Here is a 20,273-nt window from a genome sequence, read left to right as displayed (position 1 = left end):
TTCACTGTGGAGTACCGCAATGTACCAAAATGCATGGGACCTTGCTCTGTTCACAACCCAGGGATCTTCTCCAACCTAGTTGTCTGTATTTAGGGCAACCATAACATTTATTGAGCAAACTTTGACACTTTGGAGAGAAGGAGTAGGTAACCAGAGAGGAAGGAAGGAAATCGGTCCATAATAAGAGGGCACTACCTTCAGCTATATTGTTCCTGGGGGAGGAGGACAGGGGACAGCCTTAGGGGTTTTGCTTGAGAGCTACATAAGTGATATCCTAATGTCTTATATGTATAACCCAATGAATTTTATGTCTTTATAAACCCATGGAACCAGCTGTCTATCCAGATCACTATATAAAACACATTCGGGGTCTAGGAAGTCAGCTTAAGGCTGCACTTTGAAAAGTGCACGTGAACATTACCAACACAGAGACCGTCTGGACCGACGTTATTTTAGGAATCCTGAAAGGGTGCCTCCCAGGAGTCCTTCGATAGCTCAGTTGGTAGAGCGGAGGACTGTAGGTGCGATAGTTGGGCATCCTTAGGTCGCTGGTTCGAATCCGGCTCGAAGGACGACAATTTTGGAAATCGTAGACAACTCCAGCGACGCCACAGCAACACTTAGACCCTTACTGAACGCGGGGAATAGTCCCTTTCCGCGCTGTGCAGTTTCAGGTTTTAACTGAGATTCAAACCTGAACGCGCTCTCTTATTTACAAGCACAAAGCGCGTCGGAACAGACTGCCAACGCGGTGGCTCTAGGAAAGGGGGGAAGGGGGTGGCGAAGCCCTTCCCACGAGTCTCCGTTCACCTTTTCGCCTGTGACACTCACACGCTCGCGAGGGCGGCCCGGCTCCGCGCGCGCGGCCCCGACCCTGGGCTCCCTGCGCGCGGCCGTCCCGGGTTCCAGGTTCAGCGTTTCCCCGCGCGCGGCCCCGGCGCCGGCTCCGCGCAGCGCAACCGCGAGGGCGCGCGAGTGTCTCCGACGTTGGGGTCCGCGCCCGCCGCTGGGGGCCCTGTTAGCCCGGTGATGTCTGAAGCCTTCTGTCGGAGAAATTTCAGACACACCCAGGACGCAGCATAACGAACTCCCATCGTACCCACCGCCCAGATACGGCCACCACCGTGGCACCGTCTAACCCCAGAGCCACACCCTGCCCGCAACCTGTGACCTTTGGGCACAAACCCGAGATGTGTTCTCCTTTCTCCCGCTCCTGTGTCTCGAAGAGATCGGTGTGAAGGACGGAAGAGGGGACAGGACCAGCCCAAGCCTCCTGTCCCCTCTGCAAACACACCAGGAGTGGAGGACAATCACCTTTCAGATGAACCGAGTGCGCGGGCGGGAGGCCGCCTGCACCTTGAGGATGTCCCCGCGCTGGGACGCGTGCAGACAAACGAGGAGGTCGAACTTGTACACGCGTGTTCGCTCGTGACCCATGACACCTGCTCTGCTCCCAGCCGATCGCGTCGAAGGAGCTGAGCCTGCGGAAGCCCTGTCTGCTGCCCGCCGTCAGGGGGGCCAGACCACCCACAGCTTTCCTCTAGCTTTCGGCCGTGAACTTAAGACATGGCACGCATGTTTGAGACAGTCGTGTAGCTTCTCGTAGAATATCATGCTCAGCCTGTTTGCTAATAGTTTGGTGTAAAACCCAACATTTAAAAATGATCTCGAATGGTAATTTTCAGGAACAGCAAGGAATTAGGAGGGTTTGAAGATTCCTGCTGTCCTTTTCAGTCTGTCTTTGGGGAAGCCTGTTCCCAGCAACCAAACGGCGGGTAGAAGCTACCAAGTTTTAAGCAGGCTGAATTCTGGAATGTTGTTGCAAGAGAGGAAAGGAGAACAGGGCAGTCCTGTGGCCCACGTGATGCAGGACAGAGCAGGTGAAACGCCTCGTGTCTAACGACTTATATCCTTTTTGCTGGAGTCCCAACCACTGCAGTTTTCAGTCTTGAAAAATTGCCACAGCCTTTTCAAATCCCATCCAAGATCTGGATTCACTCTGATAAATTTGCTCCACTTTTAGCTCAACACATCTAGAAATTCCACAAAGAGCCTGAGCCTACGATGAGCAGCTTTTCCAGAATACTTTCCTGGAATCCATTTCTTGGAGTGACTGGAAAAAAAAACTCACCTCTCTTAAAGTAATACAAAATGACACTAGGCTGGCAGGCAGACTCTCGGCAAACGTCACTGAACTTTTCTTTCACTCAGTGACAGAACACGGACAATTGGAAACCAACCAACCAACAAATCTTTGAACCCTCTTACCATACATATCTCTTGGTGCAGAAGCTCACACATTTCTGTTGGGTGTTTTCCTAGGAGGAGAATGAGCCTTCTTCGTGGATTCAGACTTGCACATTTCCTGTATGTGTCCGCCTGAGTAGGGTAGGTTACACTGCAGCCACAAGCATCCCCCCCTCTGCAAATCATGATGGCTCGTAACCGGAAACTCTTCGGCGTCGTATAAATCAGTCATGGTTTGCCTGGTGGGCTCCTTGTGGATCCCCAACAACTCAGATCATATTTTGTCAGGGGAAGGGTCAAGAGGGGTGTGGTGGATGGCTCACTGGCTCTCCAACTTCCAGGAGGGACATCTCATTTGTCAAAACAGTTGTGTCACACGGCCACATCTATTTCTAAAGGAGTAATGAACTCTAATCTTAGATATGGTACAACACAATGTCAGGAGATTTTTGAAAAGCAACAGTGTCCATTACAGTTCACCACGCAGCCACCGACGATTCTGCCCACCCTCCTTCCTAAAAGCCAAATACGCTTGGCTTCCCCTGGGGGGAGACAACATAAAAGTCCATGAGAACGTCAGTTTGCTGAAAGTCTAGCATCTCTGAGTGATGCACGCTGGTTCCTTCGCTGGTGAAGGATTTGCATTTGTTTCTACGCGGCTTTTCATAAATGCAACTAGGTCTGTCCAAATGTGACATTTAGGACGACTAAAACTCTTGTATGTGATACAAAACATCAGCTTGAACGCACTGGAGATTTAAAAATAGGGTAAACACAAATTTGTGTAATTGCATAATATGCTGCAAATAGTAAGTACTGTGGGTAAAAGAACAAGTAAACAGAGTAAGTTGGGAATCGGTGATAAGGAGGCCGCGTGCAGCAAGAAACAGACTGCTTAGCAATGGCATCGAGTTGGTGTTGAAGTTTCCGTTTGGATGACCAGTTTTGTTTTTAATTACCTCTATTGAAATGTAATTTAAACACAGTAAAAGTCAGGGGCTCCTGGGGGGCTCAGTTGGTTAAGCATTTGACTCCTGATTTTGGCTCAGGTCAGGATCTCATGGTGTGTGAGATCGAGCCCTGGTGTCGGAGCCTGCTGAAGATTCTCTCTCCCCCCTGCCCCTCTCCCCTGCTTGTGCACTCTCTCTCTCTCTCTCTCTCTCTCTCTCTCTCTAAAACAAAACAAAAACCCGACACACACATAGTAAAATCCATTCCTTTTAAGTCTTTTTAAGTGTATAGTTCAGTGAGTCTTGAAAATTATATTCAGTCATAGAACTACCACAACCATCATGACATAGAACCTTTTCATCCCTCCAAAAAGTTTACTTCTGCCTTCAGAAGCACTGATCTGCTTTCCGTCGCAGTACTTTCTGCAAAAGTCTAGAAAGAGACTCGCGCAGCGTGCGGCTGGGAGCCCGGCTTCCTTTACCTAGCAGTGCTGTTGGGATTCACCCTTGTCGGGTGTATATTCATGGTTCATTCCCTCTTACTGGTCAGTAGCCCACGGTAGGGATGTACTACGATTTGTTTCTTCACTCACCAGCTAACGAACGTTGGTATTGGCTTTCTTATTAATAACAAAGCTGCTTGTTATGGACCGAATAACCACCCCCCGCCCCGTTCCTATGTTGAAGCCCTGATTTCCAGTACATCAGAATGAGACCGTATTTGGAGATGGACCCTGAAAGACGTTACTGCATTCATTGTGTGCCTTGACCCGATGTGGCTGGCATCTTTATAAGAGGAGGTGATGAGGACACAGAGAGAGACGCTAGGAGCACGTGAGTACAAAGTAACTACCGTGGAAGGAGGAAACAAGAAGATACCCTTCTGAGGCCAAACAGAGGCCGCAGAAGAAATCAACCCTGCTGACACCTTGATCTTGGGCCTCAGCTTCCAGAGCTGTGAGGAAATAAATTTCTGTTGCTTGAGTCACCCGGCCTGTGGCGCGTTGTTATGGCGGTCCTCACCAACTATTACGTGGCTATAAATATTTCGGGTGTAAGTCTTTGTGTGGACGTGCGTTTTCATTTATTTTCAGTAAATAACATAGGCATGGGACTGCTGGATCCTATGGGAGGTGTGTATTTAACTTTCAAAGAAACTACCAGCTGTTATCCAAGGGGGCTATACCGTTTTACATTCTCACTGCAGTTCGTTTCTCCACATCTTAGCACAGTCAGTCTTTTAAATATTGGCCATTCAGAATCGCAACGAACACTGTAACACATTCACATGTCCCACCCACATTTATGGGGAGGGGATTATTCAGATATTCTAAGAGGTGGGTGAAAATCTTGGGGTCGTCTTAGATTCCGGCCTCCTTTGATGAATGTGTGGAGGCATCTCCTGGGGCTTAATCTGCATTTCCCTCGTGGCTAATGATGTCTACCTTTTCAGGTAGTTATAGGTCATCTGCACATCTTTGGTGAAATGTCTGTTGAGATCCTTCCCTTTTTTACAAAAAATTGAATGGTTTGCCTCCTGATTGAGTTGTGAGAATGCTTTATACTGGATAAAAGTCCTGTATATCAGATGTTTGTTCTGCAAATACTGTCTCCCAGTCTGTGGTTTGACTTTTCATTTTCTTAGTGGTATCTTTTGAAAACAGCTCTCTCTCTCTGCCCCTCCCCCACGTTTTCTCTCTGTCTCTTAAAAATAAATACGTAAACTTAAAAAAAAAAAAAGGAGAGAAATGTACTAGACCATATATTCTTAGTTTCTCATGAGAGGGAACAGAACAACTACATTTAATATGAATTATGTGTTGGCAGATTTCTCATAGAAGTCACTGGGTAGGATCTTCTGAAGAAAAATGTATTTTTTCCAAGACTACAGTTACGAAGTATTTTTAAATAAGAAATACTCTTTTATAGATAAACTTACCAGAAATCTTTTCTAAGGATACATCATCGAGAAATGTCTGTCCAGATGGCTTCCTGTTTTCTCCAACCGTGTTCAACCAGGAAGCCAAACACCATTACAGGTGTTCATTAGCAATGCATGATATCAATCCCCCCCCCAATAAATGTCTACATTGCTCTTCTCAAAATTGGGGAGGGGCGTATTTCATTTATTTGGTCCACTCTAATATGAGGCACTCAGTTCCTAGACATACACTCGCATACATGATGCCCCTCGTGGTTTGGGTCTAGCACATTTCTGTCTGTACGCTTTCCTTGTCTTTCAACAAGGAGAAATGCAATGTTTCCAAAATGAACTTGGCAGTGTCTCTGCTTTAAGACAGTAGAGCCCTCTTCAACCCAGTTATCTGTATTTAGGATAAGTTATCATTTATCGGCCACTATAACAGGCGTTAAGTGGCCGGGACAGCGGGGCCGCAGTAGGGATAAGGGTGATGGGCCTCAGGGAGCAGGATATGGAACATGGATGGTGGTATTTCCTTTTTTAAAGACCTGAAACAGGCAGTAAAAAGCACAAAACTTAAGTTTTTATGAATATTGATTTTTTAATATCCCTTAATGATCGCGACCCCTATCAGTTTTAGAACATTTCCAGCACCCTAGAACAAAATCCGCACTAGATTTTAAAAACAGAATCCAAACAAAACCATTGGGAGAAACATTAAGGTATTCTAACAAGCCTTACCACCAATCCTTCGATAGCTCAGTTGGTAGAGCGGAGGACTGTAGGCGTGTGGTTGTGGTCATCCTTAGGTCGCTGGTTCGAATCCGGCTCGAAGGACTTGACCTTTTTGAAAGGTTTTCGGTGACACTGCACACCCGGTCCCCTAGCGCGTGTAGGAAAACTTGAACACAGTTGGGCGGACTGTCATTTGTACTTACAGATGAACTCGTAGGACTGAAAAATAATAAAAACAATAGTAAACGACCCCCAGATACGTACACAAAAAGCTGCTTATGTAAGTCGGGGTCTCCGGGAAGGCTGACTTTTCATGGAGTTTGGGAAAGGGTCATGGGGAGGGCGGACAACCGGAAGGACGTCTTGACCCAAAGTTTACAATTCATTTTGGAGGCCCGGTGGTCTTTCTGGACTCTCTGTTATAATGGTATTTAAGCGCATAAACATTTCATTAATGGCAACTTGAAACACACACAAGGTCGAGAAAACAGCATACGTTACCATCGCAGCCATCACACGGGCACAACAGGAAGCATCTATTTCCGCAGATGCCCCCCTTCCCACCCCGGCCTCTTGAAGCGGTGCCGAGACGTGCTCTCACTTCATCCGTAGTTGCTCGGTGCTTTGAAGACGGAAGAATGACTTACGGGACCGAGTCTGTGCCTCTTACCGCCCTCTCCCGCCTCGAAAAAAGGAGCGGCGGGCAAATGATAAAGTTTGCTTTCGTAACATTAATGAAAGCGGCGTGTAGGAACTCGAGTTTATTAGATCTTTCGCCCACTCCAGGAAGAGCGTGGCGCTGCGTTCCTGCAGGAATATACTGGGAGGCGCTCTGGCAGGAGCTGTCACCTAGGAAGGTAGCTTGTGGACGGACACCTGTGCCCTCTGCTGCAGTCCTCTGGGTTCCTCGGCGCCCTCGCCTGTTCCAGCGGGATGGGACTTTCCGTCCAGCTGCAGCGAGGGCGGGCCTAAGTGACGCTTAAACTCGCCCCGGGCCCCTTCCGGAAAGCGGGCTGGAGGGTTTGTCCGCATTCCAGGCCGCGCCCCTTTCCGCCCCACTGCAGGTGCGCGTGGGAGGAACGGCGGCTCCAAGAGCACGGAGACGGCGCCCCCTGCTGGGCGCGTCCGCGCGCGACGGGACAGGGCGGAGCCAGGCACGGGCGGGAGAGAGGTCTCAGCAGGAGTGCAAGGACCGCCCGCGGGGCGGTCCGCACAGACAGGTCTCGCGAGACCAGAGTTAAGCACGCCGCCCGGGAGGTCCCCAGACTCCGGGCCACGTGTATACGTGCCAACAGGTGTTTATAATATAAACACGAATCACGTTATCAGTACAAATGTATGACAGGCGCCAAGCACGTATTTAACGTTAGGGCAATAACTGTTACACATGAACATTTGGGGGACATCTTTACGAAATCAAATCTAAAATGAATACTTTAAAGTAAACAAAATACTTGTAAACTACTTCAGGTCACAACTGAAAATTTCAAAATGCATATCTCACTTCCAAAACCTGTATTTGCGAAGCTAAACTACATTTCCAAAACTTAGAAACATTCAAAACTCGCAGCTAAATTTTGAAAAATAATTCAAATTTCAAAACTCAAGACAATTTTAAAAACTGAAGCAAACTGTAAAAGGTGGAACAGCCCCCAACCGGAGGCACAGCCGGGTCCCTTGGGTAAAATGCTGTTTTGATCGCTGACACAGAAACCTCTCCCAACTTCCCAGTTTTCCAGCACTTCCAGGAAGAGCCTGCTTCCCGCCTTTCTACACCTCACCAAGGCGTTCTCTAGGGCGCGTTAACACTTGGGGACCCACCCGCTCGGCTCCTGCCTCTGGGCCTGCTCGACTCCCGGGTCCCAACCGCCAGCTTCGGATCTCGCGGCCGCTTCGACCCCCACTTCCGCTCTCTCCACCCAATCTGGTTCTTCAATTTATCTTAGCCCGCGTCGGTCCCGCCCCCTCGCCGCCGGCCGGCGTACTCGGTGCGCGGCAGCCGGCGCGGCGCGGCGCTTTACGGCTGTCGTGCTTCTGGTCTCCGCCAGCATGGAGGCCGAGGAGTTGGAGAAGGAGGCTGCGGAGCAGGAGCCCCCGGAAGCGAGAGACCAGAAACCAGAAGCGGAGGAGGAGCAGGAGGAATCCGAAGAGGCGGCTTGCGGCGGCAAGAAGCGGGTAGTGCCGGGTATTGTGTACTTGGGCCACCTCCCGCCCCGCTTTCGGCCTCTGCACGTACGGAACCTTCTCAGCGCCTATGGCGAGGTCGGGCGCGTTTTTTTCCAGCCGGAGGGTAAGAGCGTGGGCCCTGGCTGTGCGGGCAGCAGGGTGGACTCGCCCGCGCGTCGCGTGGCCCGGGCTGTGCGCGTCCGAGGCGCCGTGGGGCACGGGACTCGAGGCCGGCGTCCGGGGAGACGAGTGGTGCGCAAGCCTTTAAGGAGACGGGATTAGGTGTGGGTAGCGCCTTGCGCACAGATGGGTAGTTCTCGGGTGGTGACTCTGGCTTCTGGTGTCGACCCCGCGCAGCCCTCTTTCCTGAACCAGCTTTACCGGTTTACTAAGTGCGTACATCCTGAATAAAAGTCTCAGAGGCTTTTTCACACACTGAACCCATCCCCTTTGTCATCGCGGCCCGGGTCTAGGCACCGTGTGGTCAGCTGACCCCAGCTCCCGCGCGGACACTAATCGAATCGGGATTGGGGGCGTGTGAGAGTTGTAAGTAGAATGTTCGGAGCGGATCTGAGGCAGGAGTTGACGTTTGAGGAAAGGGTTGAGTTAGACGTGGGGAAAGGGTGCACGGGGAATGGATGGAACTTGGAGTCCTTTTCCCGGGCAGAGGCCTGGAGGTGGGATCCTGGCCCGCGGGCGAGTGGGGGGTGAAGTTCCTTGGGAGCCACGTGGGCCCCTTAAACCTCTGCCGTGTCCTCGGCGCGCAGACGGGTTCGTGAGGCGCAAGAAGAAGGCGGCGGCAGCCTCGGCCACGGGAGGGAAAAAGCGGCCCAAGTACAGCAAGGACTACACCGAGGGCTGGGTGGAGTTTCGGGACAAGCGAGTGGCCAAGCGCGTGGCGGCCAGTCTGCACAACACGCCCATGGGAGCCCGACGGCGCAGCCCCTTCCGTTACGACCTGTGGAACCTCAAGGTGAGGGGCGGACTTGTCTGCCTTCCCAGCCCTAGCCGGGGCTGCTCCGTTACCTCCTGTTGGCCCCGCTCGCTCTCCTCTCCTCTCCTCTCCTCTCTGTCTTCCTGCCACGCCTTACCCACGCCCTTTCTCGTTTTTGTTGTCCTTGTTGTTGCTGTTCACAGTACCTGCACCGTTTCACGTGGTCCCACCTCAGCGAACATCTTGCCTTTGAGCGCCAGGTGCGCAGGCAGCGCCTGAGGGCCGAGGTTGCCCAGGCCAAGCGTGAGACTGACTTCTACCTTCGAAGTGTGGAACGGGGACAGCGCTTCCTTGCCGCCCATGGGGACTCCGCCCGCCCGAATGGCACCTGGGCCTTTGCCCAGCGTCCTACTGAGCAGGAGCTGAGAGCCCGGAAGGCAGCTCGGCCCGGGGGACGTGAACGGGCTCGCCTGGCTAACGTCCAGGACCAGGCTCGCTCCGACCGAGGGCTGCTTGCCAAGATCTTCGGAGCTCCACCACCTTCAGAGAATGTGGAAGAACCCTCACTAGCCAGGGACTCATGAAGGGCAGAGAGACCCCTTCTGTCTCATAGCCCTGATAATGTCTATTCAGGCAGACATTTTATATCTTTCTCAGACCAGGAGTCTCTGATGAGTGCTCAGACAGACCATTTGTGGGCCTCTCCTCCCTGCTCCCACTCCTGTTGCCTGGCAAAGGCCCCTAGTTCATACTAGCATGAGTATGACTACTGCACATGCCTGTTTCATTTGATTCTTGGCCGTCTGCCTCCTGCCCAGTGGGAGCCTCTAAAAATCCCACTTTCTGGCCTCAGGAAGAGCCTTTACCTCAAGCTAGAGTGGGAATGTGTAGTCCAGGCAACTTTTTTACCAACTGTAAGTGAAGGGTAGCAGCCACATCCTTTTTATTTAGAAAAGATTAACAGGGATGGGTTAATGGGGTGGGACTGGGTGGGAGCCACCTTCCAAATGTATTTATAGAAAAGAAAAAATACATATATTTGTATACTTTTGTAGTTTATTGGTGCGGGGGGGGGGTGCATTTTATAAGTTCTAACTTCTGTCTCCTCATGTCCCATTAATGTCATCTCCTGGTCTCAGAGCCACCTCCCCCTCCCTCTCCACCTTCAGTCTGAACTCTTTTCTGTCTATCAGATTAATTTCTTAGCCCACTTTATCAGTGATCTAATTCCACATTTACCAAGTCACTACATGAGGACATAGTGATAGTAGGTAATAACACACGGCCTTTGGCATTAAGAGTTTTAGGCCACTAGAAGGGGACAGATATTCAAGAAATAATGTCCAGAGGTACTGCAGGCATCATGTAGAAATATATAAGGGCTAGAGGAGGAGCCATGGGAGGGCTTGGTTTATCTGGGAAGGTAAGCAGTGCTTAATATGAAGCTGATCCCTCATCACACTCCTCAGAGAGGGGTCAGTTTTCACCAAGTTTCCCATATCGCTCCTAAAAAGTGAACAGAAATCTGAATGAGCCTGATGTACTCCTGTTGTTGGAAACAAAGCTCCATGGATGGAGCGTTGGGTTCAAACCATTGTAAAGGGAGACAAAGCCTAGGAGGTAGGCACGGTGCCCTTCGGGTGGTCTTCTACAAATTAGGGCTTAGACAAGGGGGAGGGCTCACAAACAACACCAAAGCAGCTTTAGAAGCCGCACAGAATCCGTGGCAGCCACTAAGAGAAACAAAACTGAAGTGTTAAGAAACCTAGATGCAGCCTCATAGAAATTGAAACCGGTCAGGGGCGCCTGGCTGCCTCGGTCCATGGAGTGAGCGACTCCTGATCTTGAGTTGGGTGTAGAGATCACTGAAAAAGTCTTAAAAAACACTAGTCACTGCCCAGTCAAACTTACAGGAAATAGTAGAGTGACTATAATGATATGGATTTTGCTTGTGCAATTTAATCCCCCCCCCCCCCCCCCCCCCCCCGCACCACCGCTCCTCAATATAATTACTCATGTGTTTGGGTGAAGCAGATTCATCCACTTCTTTGGCTCTAAAATGATAAAATCTTAGTCCTGTTACGGTTTTTATTCGATAGGTGCACTTTATGTGGGAGAATAAAAATGACCTTACGGTTCAAAATGATGGCTGTTGGGTGTCACATTTCCCACGTCCCTAACCCTCTCGAACCCGTCTGATAAAAACATCTGTGAAACGTTACACCCTCAGTCTTGGGAACTTGATACCCTTGTTTCTGTGTTCATATCTGGTGAGTTTGTTTCCCGTGGATCGTTTCCTCAGGTCATGATGTCTTTCCAAGTGAGCGAGAAAAATTCCGTGTCAGAATCTGACAAACTGTCACATTCACTTATTCAGAATTCCCAGTGCCTCTGTCACCTTTGTTAGATAAAGAGAATATCAAGAGTGAGAAATCTCCTCCCCTTAGGTTGCTAACAATTTAGGAAGTAAAACATGGGGCTTCGGAATTTTTTGAATGAAATAAACTCGGGCTGGGTGGCGTCAGGTGTCAGTATATTCAAGGTCAGCATCCAAGGCTCCGGTACAGTAGTTCGAACAAAGAGTTTACCCGCAGCCTGGAAAACTGGGTAAATCACAGGCGGAGCGAGAAATGAAGATAAGAATGGGTGGAAGACGAGTTTCTGGGGAACCGTCAGCTTGATTCCCTGCAGACCAAGCCCTTTGAGGGCAGGAAAATACCTTCTTTTACACTTAAAATTTTATTTTCTGAATGTTGCCACGAGTAACCCTGACATGGGTCAATTTTAGTTGTACAAATGCAGCAATTGTGTACGTTCCCAGAAGTGGATTTGCAGAGTAATTTTGGTAGATCTTGTCAAAATGCCTTTTATGGAAAGTGTCAGGGACCCTTTGGGGGATTATAAGCGAGGAAAGTCAGATGATTTCGATGGAAGCCTGCACTCTGCCTCCGCGGCCCATTCCCGACGTCCAGAACCCGAGGACCTGACTCGGGGACAGCCTGGGCCAGCTGGGTGTGGACGGCCGGGGTTCACGCCGCCGGATGGACCAACGCAGCTGAGGGAGAAGGAATCTGGAAACAAATTCAGTAGAATTAGGGACAAAATGACGGGATCGCGCCCACGTCTGGCTGCATCCTTAAGGCTTTCAAGCAAATAATCCGTGAACACGGGAACACTCCCTCTGTCGCAAGACGCCCTGGGGGGCTATGTTGGCTCGGTTTTCATTTTATTTGTGAGAATGTTCACAAACGGATATTGTCCGACAAAATTTCCTAAAACAGCCGAGTCCTTAAAGGGAAAGGGCCGTCCCTGGGTGGGCTCGAACCACCAACCTTTCGGTTAACAGCCGAACGCGCTAACCGATTGCGCCACAGAGACGGGGACGCGAGGAGCTCTCTTGTCAAACGTGATCATGTCATTTCCCCAGTCCAGACCGTGGGATATACTCCAGAAACGAACCTTTTGCCGGGCGTGTATATTGAAGAAATGTTCCCTCGTTTCCTGGTTTCTGTTGTTCCTATGTTTTGAAAACAAATTTTGACAATACAGATATTATTCTTAGAGAGGAACCTCAGAGTGTTGATTGGGTGGGGAGCTGGGCGCGGGACTGCTGTTTACCCCGAGAAAGTGTGATTATAATAAAATAATGAATAATAATAATAATAATAATAATAATAATAGTGAAGGACATCTGGACCGAATTTCTTTTCAGGTCGATAAGAGAGCTTTTGCTAACACTCCGGTTGACAGGGAAGCCCCTGGAAGGGTTCTGTACAGGTGAAGATACCTTCAATGGGAAAGATTCCAGTAAGAGAAACGCAGAAAGGAAAACCATTTAGGGGACAGTCTGAAGGCTCATCAGTGGATCCTTAAATGATCAGGTAAAAGTGTACTTGCCCGGAAATAGGATATTCTCACGTACCAAAGCAGCAGCACAGAGATCTCTTGCTAACCGCAAAGAGAAAAGTCTTTACAAAGTGACCTCTGTCTCCACTTACACCAGGGATCAAATTGAGCATCCTTAACAATGGGGCGGATTAACATCGGCGCTTCCTGGTGAAGTCACACGGGCACGCCCACGTGATATTCTGGCCAAAAAGGATTAACTTGGATGTCATTTGATAGCTTCTGGCCTCCTTGCTCCATTTAGCTATCGCCGTGGAACAAGATGCTGAAAAACGTTAGTGACTGTTTCAGTCATGGCTCTTCCAGAGAAGCAGAACGTATGTAATATCTCTTGTCTCTCTCATCTCTCTATCTCAGTTCCTTTCTCTAGAGATCTCCCCCTATTCTAGATCCATCTACCAGTCCTCAATCAATGCATCATCTATCTATCTCATCCCTTACCTATCTGATGGGCTGATGTGTATAGAGCTGGCCAGCAAGCTGGAACTCAGACAGGATTTCTGGGTCACAGTCTTGAGACAGAATTTCTTCTTCAGGAAAAAAAAAAAAAAAAAAAAAAAAAAAAGGAACGAAACATGAAGAATTTAAAATGTTCGTTGAGTAAAATAAGATCTCGGAGATTCCAAAGCCAAAACATCCCCTTAAGGGTCCTCAGCACAGACTTGAGTATTTTGGGATACAGCGTCCATGGAAAGGTCTGGAAGGCTGGAAAGTAGTGCGAAATAGACAGTAATATGTCCCTGGAAAGAGCCCCAGCTGGGAAAACGCGATCCCGATCCGAAAAATTAAGGTGTGATGTAATTTTCTTTGCTTGGAGAGTAATAATAAGTAGCCAACGTGTGATACAAAGTGTGGCAAATGGGAGGAATTGTGTGCAGAGGGGGATGGGGTATGTGAGAACTCTATTTCTTGTGCGGTTTTTCCCTGTATTTCTGATTATTCTTTTTTTTATCAAAAAAACTTTTTAAATGTTTATTTATTTTCGAGAGACAGAGACAGAACATGAATGGGGAGAGGCAGAGAAAGGGAGACACAGAGTCCGAAGCAGGCTCCAGGCGGTGAGAGCCTGACGCAGGCCTCGAACTCACAAACCTGTGAGATCATGACCTGAGCTGAAGTCAGACGCTTAACTGACTGCACCACCCAGGTGCCCCAGTGATGATTTTTTCTACAAATCTAGAACTGCTTTAAATAATAGTCTATTAAGTTCAATCAGTCAATCAGTCAATCAATCATATGAAAAGGGAGGGGTGTTACTGACCAGACTCAAAACACGATCAAAGGGAAGTTTCTCGGGCACTGTTACCTGTACCTGTATTCAAATTAGGATCCCGGAAATGGACCTTTGGTCTTCCGGTGAGGACACAGTGATCACACCTGGAATTCTCCCCAAATGCCCTTTGCTCTGCAAAGTGTAACTCAATGTGACAGTAGCCTTAGTCTACCTTTTCATTCAGTGACACATCTTTAATATCCCCCTCCTGCTTTATTGGGCCATAGCAATCAATCCGCTAAGTTCCATAGAGGGACATAATAAGATGAAACAAATCATGTTTGCTGTTCTATTATTCCCCATAGAATTCACTTCGGAGTGAATCTAGTAGACTGTTCAGTTTGGGACACTTGTTTCAGAATGTACCGGAATGTACCTCTCTGGAGAGGTAGGCAGAGGGGTGGAGGGGCGGAGGGGGTGCTGAGTCGATGCTGTCAACTTTGGTTAAATTAAAAGTGAAGAAATCACCGAGTGCTAAGGAGAATATATTTTGGGGACCAACTGATTGAATTCCACTCATCTTACTGAAGAAGAAGATAGGGACCCAACATGCTAACTGTGTTACCCACCGGCATGTGGCTTATAAGCAGCAGAGCAAAGGTCAACCACCCGACTTCCTGATCCTCTCTCAGGATTCTTTTTACAACACACCAGGCTTCACAGACTTGTTCCCTGAAACCAGGCCGTGTGAGCGTTGCGACCGTTTGTTCTGGTGTTTACCCCACCCTCCTATCACAATGCAAACTTCATAAATGCACGTTCTCTTCACTGATATTTGCGCATTGTCCACAATCATGTCCAGCCTCAGCAACCATTTGTTACGTAAAGAAAAAGTTCTTCCACGGTGGTCGGGCCGCATTCAACCTGCTCACAGCCCTGCGCGTTCAGGCAAACCCCCAAGAAGACGCCTTCTGGCCAAGCCACCGCCAGGTGGCGTCATTTCCGGTGGTTGTCCTACTCCCAGATTTGAATGTTCTTGGAAAGAAATGATCGTACTTCATGCACAGTAAGTGCTTAACAAATGTCACCTCCTTTCCACCTCTCTTCCGTCTAGGGAGGCTTCTTTCCCTGCGGGTGTTTCATTTCCTCCAGCTGATACTTGAAATCTTTAGAGTACCTACTAGGATAGTGGGTGTCCCAGTGGGGAAATTTCCACAGGAACACATCACAAACGATGTATACGGAAACTGCACACTTCAAGCAGAGAGGCTCTGGCCCTCAGGTGGGAAGTCCCACCAGAGACTCCGTCGCTGAGCGATGGGGCTTCCAGAACTGGTTTTCCTAACAAGGGGTCAAGGGGTCCGGTTGGGTGATGCCTCCCTCCTCTGAATTCCGCCTGGACAAAGTCTGTATCACAATGAAGTTCTTGGCTGATCTCTTATTTTAAAAGCATTTTGCGTGTAAGTTTTATTTCCCCCGTAAAAGGAAACCGTATAAAATCTTGAACGTTGAGGATACCTAAGAGAGAAAAAGATGAGAAGAACTTGAGGGACACAGCACCAGAGAATCCTCTCGGGACGTTCACCAACATACGAGGCCATCTTTTTAAGAAAGGACAATTTAGGGGCGCCCGGCCGGCTCCACCGATAGAGCACGTGACTCCTGGAGTTGTGAGTTCGAGCCCCACGTGGGTGCAGAGATTACTTAAAAGTAAAATCTTTAAAAAGAAAAAAGAAGAAAAAAAGGAGACTAGTTGGCAGCTAAATTTTGTAGGCGAAACATAAGAGCTTCACTGCATCAAGGCCCTCAAAGCTATACGAAGAACTATTTTGAAATCCGTGGATTCAAGGGTGAAAACAACGCAACTTTCCATCAGCAGATGAGTGGATAAGCAAAATGTGGTGTACTCATACAACAGAAGATTATTCATCCTTAAAAAAGAATGAAATTCTGATACATGGTGCGCAGAGATGCACCGGGAAAACATTATGCTAAGTGAAATAAGCTAGACACAAAAGGACAAATATCGTATGATTCCACTCATAGGAGGTACCTAGACTAGGCAAACTCATGGGGGCGGAAAGTAAGAGAGAGGTTACCAGGGGCTCAAGGAAGAGGGAATGAGAAGTTACTGTCTAATGGGAACAGAGTTTCTGTTTGGGAACGATGAAAAAGTTCTAGAAATTGACAGTGTGATGGCTATACAACATTGGGAATATACTTACCTTTTTTACCTTTTTAATTTTGTTTTGATATTTATTCATGTTTTGAGAGAGAGAGAGAGAGAGAGAGAGAGAGTGCAAGTGGGATAGGGGCAGGATAGGGACAGAGGGAGAGGGAGACAGAATCCGAAACAGGCTCCAGGCTCTAAGTTGTCAGCACAGAGCCCGACGCGGGGCTAGAACTCACAAACTGCAAGATCATGACCCGAGCCAAAGTCAGACGCTCAACCGAGGGAGCCACCCAGGCACCCCATGGGAATGTACTTCATTTGTAAATGTACAAATGGTTAAAATGGTAAATTTTATGTTATATTTTATGAAATTTCTTTTAAAAACATGGGTTTTGCATTTTCAACTTCAAAAATATGTTCACTATTAGGTATTTGGGAAATAGACCTATAAACCAACAGAAATAATCACTGTAACCATTTTGATGAGCATATTCCCAATGTTTTTCCTATACATGTCTATATATATTAAAGTGGAGTCATTCAGTAAATATCACTGTATAACCTGCCGTTTAGTTTTTGCAATGTATCATGCATACCCCTTAGGGTTAGACACATACATTTTACGACTCACTTTGACAAGCATCCTTGTATGTGTGTCTTGTCACACTTTTAATTGCTTCCTAATGGTATATTCCTTAAAATAACTTCAGATCAAATCCAAGAGGATTTGAGTGTTGGGAAAACTAAGGGAGAAATCCCTTGGAAAACAAAGGTAGGTATAACTCTAGAACAGACAGAAGAAAAAGATGAACGACTAAAACAAGACATTGGGTTTTAAGTACCATGATCTACCATGTAAACAGTCCCAGTGGTTTATGGTACAGCTCTGCTCTAAGAGTTGCCCAACTCCAGTAAAATAGTTGTATTCGTAATGTTCTGTTCAACCTGTTTTTTCCGAATTTTAACATTTAAATAATGAGATGATATATAATACATAAATTAGGAGGTGAAAGTGTCCTCTATTTTTAACATTCATAAAAATACTATTCTCAATATCCTCCTAGAATTTTTCTATGCATTTACAAACATACCACTTTTTACAATAATGTACATTCTACTTTGATAGGCTTTACACAAATATATTTTGGGCATTTCATCAAATGGAGTCACCGCAGTTGATTTAAATAGTTTATTTAACTTAGCATTTAAATCGTTTCCAATTTTTTGCTATATCACAAGCTGGCTACAATAAATATCCATGTAGACACAGACACATAGATTTTTGTTATCAGTATATTTATAGAACATCCTTAAAGTGTAGTTACTGGGTTAAAGAATATATACATTAAATGTGAAAGCTACTATTCTCCTACTTTCAAACCATTTCAGGCATAAAGTTTGTTTCTCCAGTGAGACTGTATATACATATATAAACTATTTGTACTCATACTAGTAATGTACAAGAGTGGTTTCGTCTATTTATAGACTGGGCGGCTTCTAAACTGCAGACATTTATTTGTCACAGTCTGGAGTCTGGACGTCGAGGACGAGGATGCCAAAATGGTAGAGTTCTGGTGAAGGCCTTCTTCCCGATTCTGTTCAAGATGGCGGTCTTCTTGCTGGGCGCTCACTTGGCCGAAGGGGCAAGAGGCTCTCTAGGGTCTCTTCGCTAAGGGCACTGACGCTATTCATGATGGTTTCACCCTCATGACCTAATCACCTCCCAAAGGCCCCACTGCCAAACGCCGTGAAGCCGTAAGAATTTGGGGGAGACACGAATATTCAATCTATAAAGGTTTCTGTTTTTCCAAACTGCCACCGATACGGCTATTACTGTTTTTTAATCTTTGCTAATATGAAACATTACCAAGAGTTGGAAAATTCAAAAATAATCAAAGTCTTTTACATTACTTTGAATATTAACGTGACTCTTTTTTCTTTAATATGATTTATTGCCAAATTGGCTAACATACAGTGTGTAAAGCGTGCTCTTGGTTTTGGGGGTAGATTCCTGTGGTTCATCGCTTACATGCAACACCCAGTGCTCCTTCCAATAAGTGCCCTCCTCAACGCCCATCACCCATTTTCCCCTCTCCCCCACCTCCCCATCCACCCTCAGTATGTTCTTTGTATTTAAGAGTCTCTTACAGTTTGCCTCCCTCTCTGTTTGAAACTACTTTTTTCCCCTTCGCTTCCCCCATGGTCTTCTGTTAAGTTTCTCAAGTTCCACATGAGTGAAAATATATGATATCTGTCTTTCTCTGACTGATTTATTTCACTTAGCATAATACCCTCCAGTTCCATCTACGTTGCTGCAAATGGCATGATTTTATTCTTTCTCATTGCCAAGTAGTATTCCATTGTATATATAAACCACATCTTCTTTATCCATTCATCAGTTGATGGACATTTAGGCTCTTTCCATAATTTGGCTATTGTTGATAGTGCTGCTATAAATTGGGGTACATGTGCCCCTACGAATCAGCACTCCTGTATCCTTCGGATAAATTCCTAGCAGGGCTATTGGTGAGTTGTAGGGTAGTTCTAGTTTTAATTTTTTGAGGAACCTCCACCCCGTTTTCCAGAGCGGCTGCACCAGTTTGCATTCCCACCAACAGTGCAAGAGGGTTCCCGTTTCTCCACATCCTCGCCAGCAGCTGCAGTTTCCTGAATTGTTCATTTTAGCCACTCTGGGGTGAAGCGGTATCCAAATGTGGTTTTGCTTTGTAGTTCCCTGATGATGAGTGACGTTGAGCATCTTTTCATGTGTCTGTTGGCCATCCGGATGTCTTCATTGGAAAAGTGTCTACTCATGAATGTGACTCTCTTTTCAAGTGTATATTGACTTTATTCCCTCAGTAACTCCCTGTTCACATCTTTTCCTATTTTTAGTTATTGATTTGTAGAAGCTCTTTTATAGCATGAATAGGAACACTTGCCCGTGACATATGGTGAGTAGCCTTCCTCATCTGGTCTATGGGGCAATTAAGTAACGTTAAGTTTTTAGTTTTTATACTGTCAAGTCTGACAACTCTTTCATAATTTCTGACACTGATATTATGTGAAGAAAGGCCTTCACAACGAAGGATTATTATTTTTTAAATTATCCTAAACTTTATTTTGGCACAACCATGATGTTATGTTTTACATTAAGAAAATAGTACATTTTTTCTAATGAAACCCCTCCAGACCGTTTTTTAGATTGGGTGTGGTGGGAATTTAATGCCTTTTCCCCAACCCTTAATGTGTTAAGCACATTTCAAATGAATGATCCTTTTCTCCATGACTTAAATACCAATTTAAAGATAAACTACTTCGGGGGTGCCTGGGTGGCTCAGTCGGTTAAGTTTCTGACTCTTGATCTCAGCTCAGGTCTTGATCTCAGGGTCGGGAATTCAAGCCCCAGTGGGGTCTGTGCTGGGCGAGGAGCCTACTTAAAAAAAAAAAAAAAAATCCTTGCTATATAAATCACTGATCTGTCGTTTGGAATTTTTGTTCCACAGCCTTTGGAGGAAAAACAACCCTTGATCTCTTCTAAGTATGGCAGTGGAACCTTCCACGTAGGGAGAGCAGCGGGTTAGGAAACCTGTGTGGAGCGGCCCTAGCTGCTGCTTTACCCACATAGGCCTCTTTCAAGATTCATTTTTGTTGCTCTGGGATTTTGCCTCTTTATGTCTTCTCTTTAGTTCCTACAGAAGCTGGAGGTTCATACCTGAAGAGGTAAGCTCCCTTCCGCTTGATCTTTAACTCTGAGGCTTACTGCCCACCCCCCTCCCCGACGAGGGAGGCAAACAGCAGGTCAAAAGAAGGGACCCACACCAGCACCCCTCACACAACAGTCCTGCTGCAGCCAGCCTCTGACGACCACAGACATTCAAAGCAGCTCCAATATGAGCATCAAGTTCCATACAAATGGATATAAAATGGAACGTGACAGAATCCAGCAGAGAAGGGACCTGGTCTAGTTGTGATTCCATCATACGGACCTTTAGTACAGGCTTAGTTTCCTCACCATCTGCAGACTGGGG

At 47.1% G+C, this 20,273-nt stretch overlaps 1 protein-coding gene, 1 long non-coding RNA gene and 3 other non-coding genes across 5 annotated transcripts; 3 read left to right on the top strand and 2 right to left on the bottom strand.

Moving 5' to 3' along the window:
* The first annotated feature begins 484 nt into the window (after positions 1-484).
* Positions 485-572, top strand: TRNAY-GUA (transfer RNA tyrosine (anticodon GUA)). Its single transcript is given in 2 exon segments — positions 485-521; positions 537-572. It is a non-coding gene; the product is annotated as a tRNA-Tyr (tRNA).
* A 220-nt stretch (positions 573-792) lies between these two features.
* On the bottom strand, positions 793-7,661 carry LOC109252635 (uncharacterized). The gene is made up of 3 exons (XR_002074101.2): positions 6,355-7,661; positions 5,860-6,072; positions 793-2,996 (listed from the first exon to the last, which is right to left on the bottom strand). It is a non-coding gene; the product is annotated as an uncharacterized LOC109252635 (long non-coding RNA).
* Positions 5,867-5,955, top strand: TRNAY-GUA (transfer RNA tyrosine (anticodon GUA)). Its single transcript is given in 2 exon segments — positions 5,867-5,903; positions 5,920-5,955. It is a non-coding gene; the product is annotated as a tRNA-Tyr (tRNA).
* Positions 7,662-7,858: 197 nt separating the features above from the next.
* Positions 7,859-9,999, top strand: ABT1 (activator of basal transcription 1). Its single transcript, XM_019425153.2, has 3 exons — positions 7,859-8,143; positions 8,787-8,992; positions 9,157-9,999. The coding sequence occupies exons 1-3, from the start codon at positions 7,903-7,905 to the stop codon at positions 9,535-9,537; spliced, it is 828 nt and encodes a 275-aa protein (XP_019280698.2). The 5' UTR covers positions 7,859-7,902; the 3' UTR covers positions 9,538-9,999.
* A 2,258-nt stretch (positions 10,000-12,257) lies between these two features.
* TRNAN-GUU (transfer RNA asparagine (anticodon GUU)) lies at positions 12,258-12,331 on the bottom strand. Its single transcript has one exon. It is a non-coding gene; the product is annotated as a tRNA-Asn (tRNA).
* Between the last annotated feature and the right edge of the window lie 7,942 nt (positions 12,332-20,273).

This window comes from Panthera pardus, unplaced genomic scaffold (assembly GCF_024362965.1).
Source record: "Panthera pardus isolate Hobbes unplaced genomic scaffold, ASM2436296v1 HiC_scaffold_17, whole genome shotgun sequence".
Taxonomy (NCBI): domain Eukaryota; kingdom Metazoa; phylum Chordata; class Mammalia; order Carnivora; family Felidae; genus Panthera; species Panthera pardus.
The sequence above is the reverse complement of the archived record's forward strand: the minus strand, read 5'-3'. Positions and strand labels throughout refer to the sequence as shown.

Bases quoted from the DNA above. Each gene is read 5' to 3' on its own strand.
- ABT1 (XM_019425153.2), top strand. From the start codon at position 7,903: ATGGAGGCCGAGGAGTTGGAGAAGGAGGCTGCGGAGCAGGAGCCCCCG. The intron at 8,144-8,786 runs GTAAGAGCGTGG...CTCGGCGCGCAG, and splicing joins CGTTTTTTTCCAGCCGGAGG to ACGGGTTCGTGAGGCGCAAG. The intron at 8,993-9,156 runs GTGAGGGGCGGA...TGCTGTTCACAG, and splicing joins ACGACCTGTGGAACCTCAAG to TACCTGCACCGTTTCACGTG.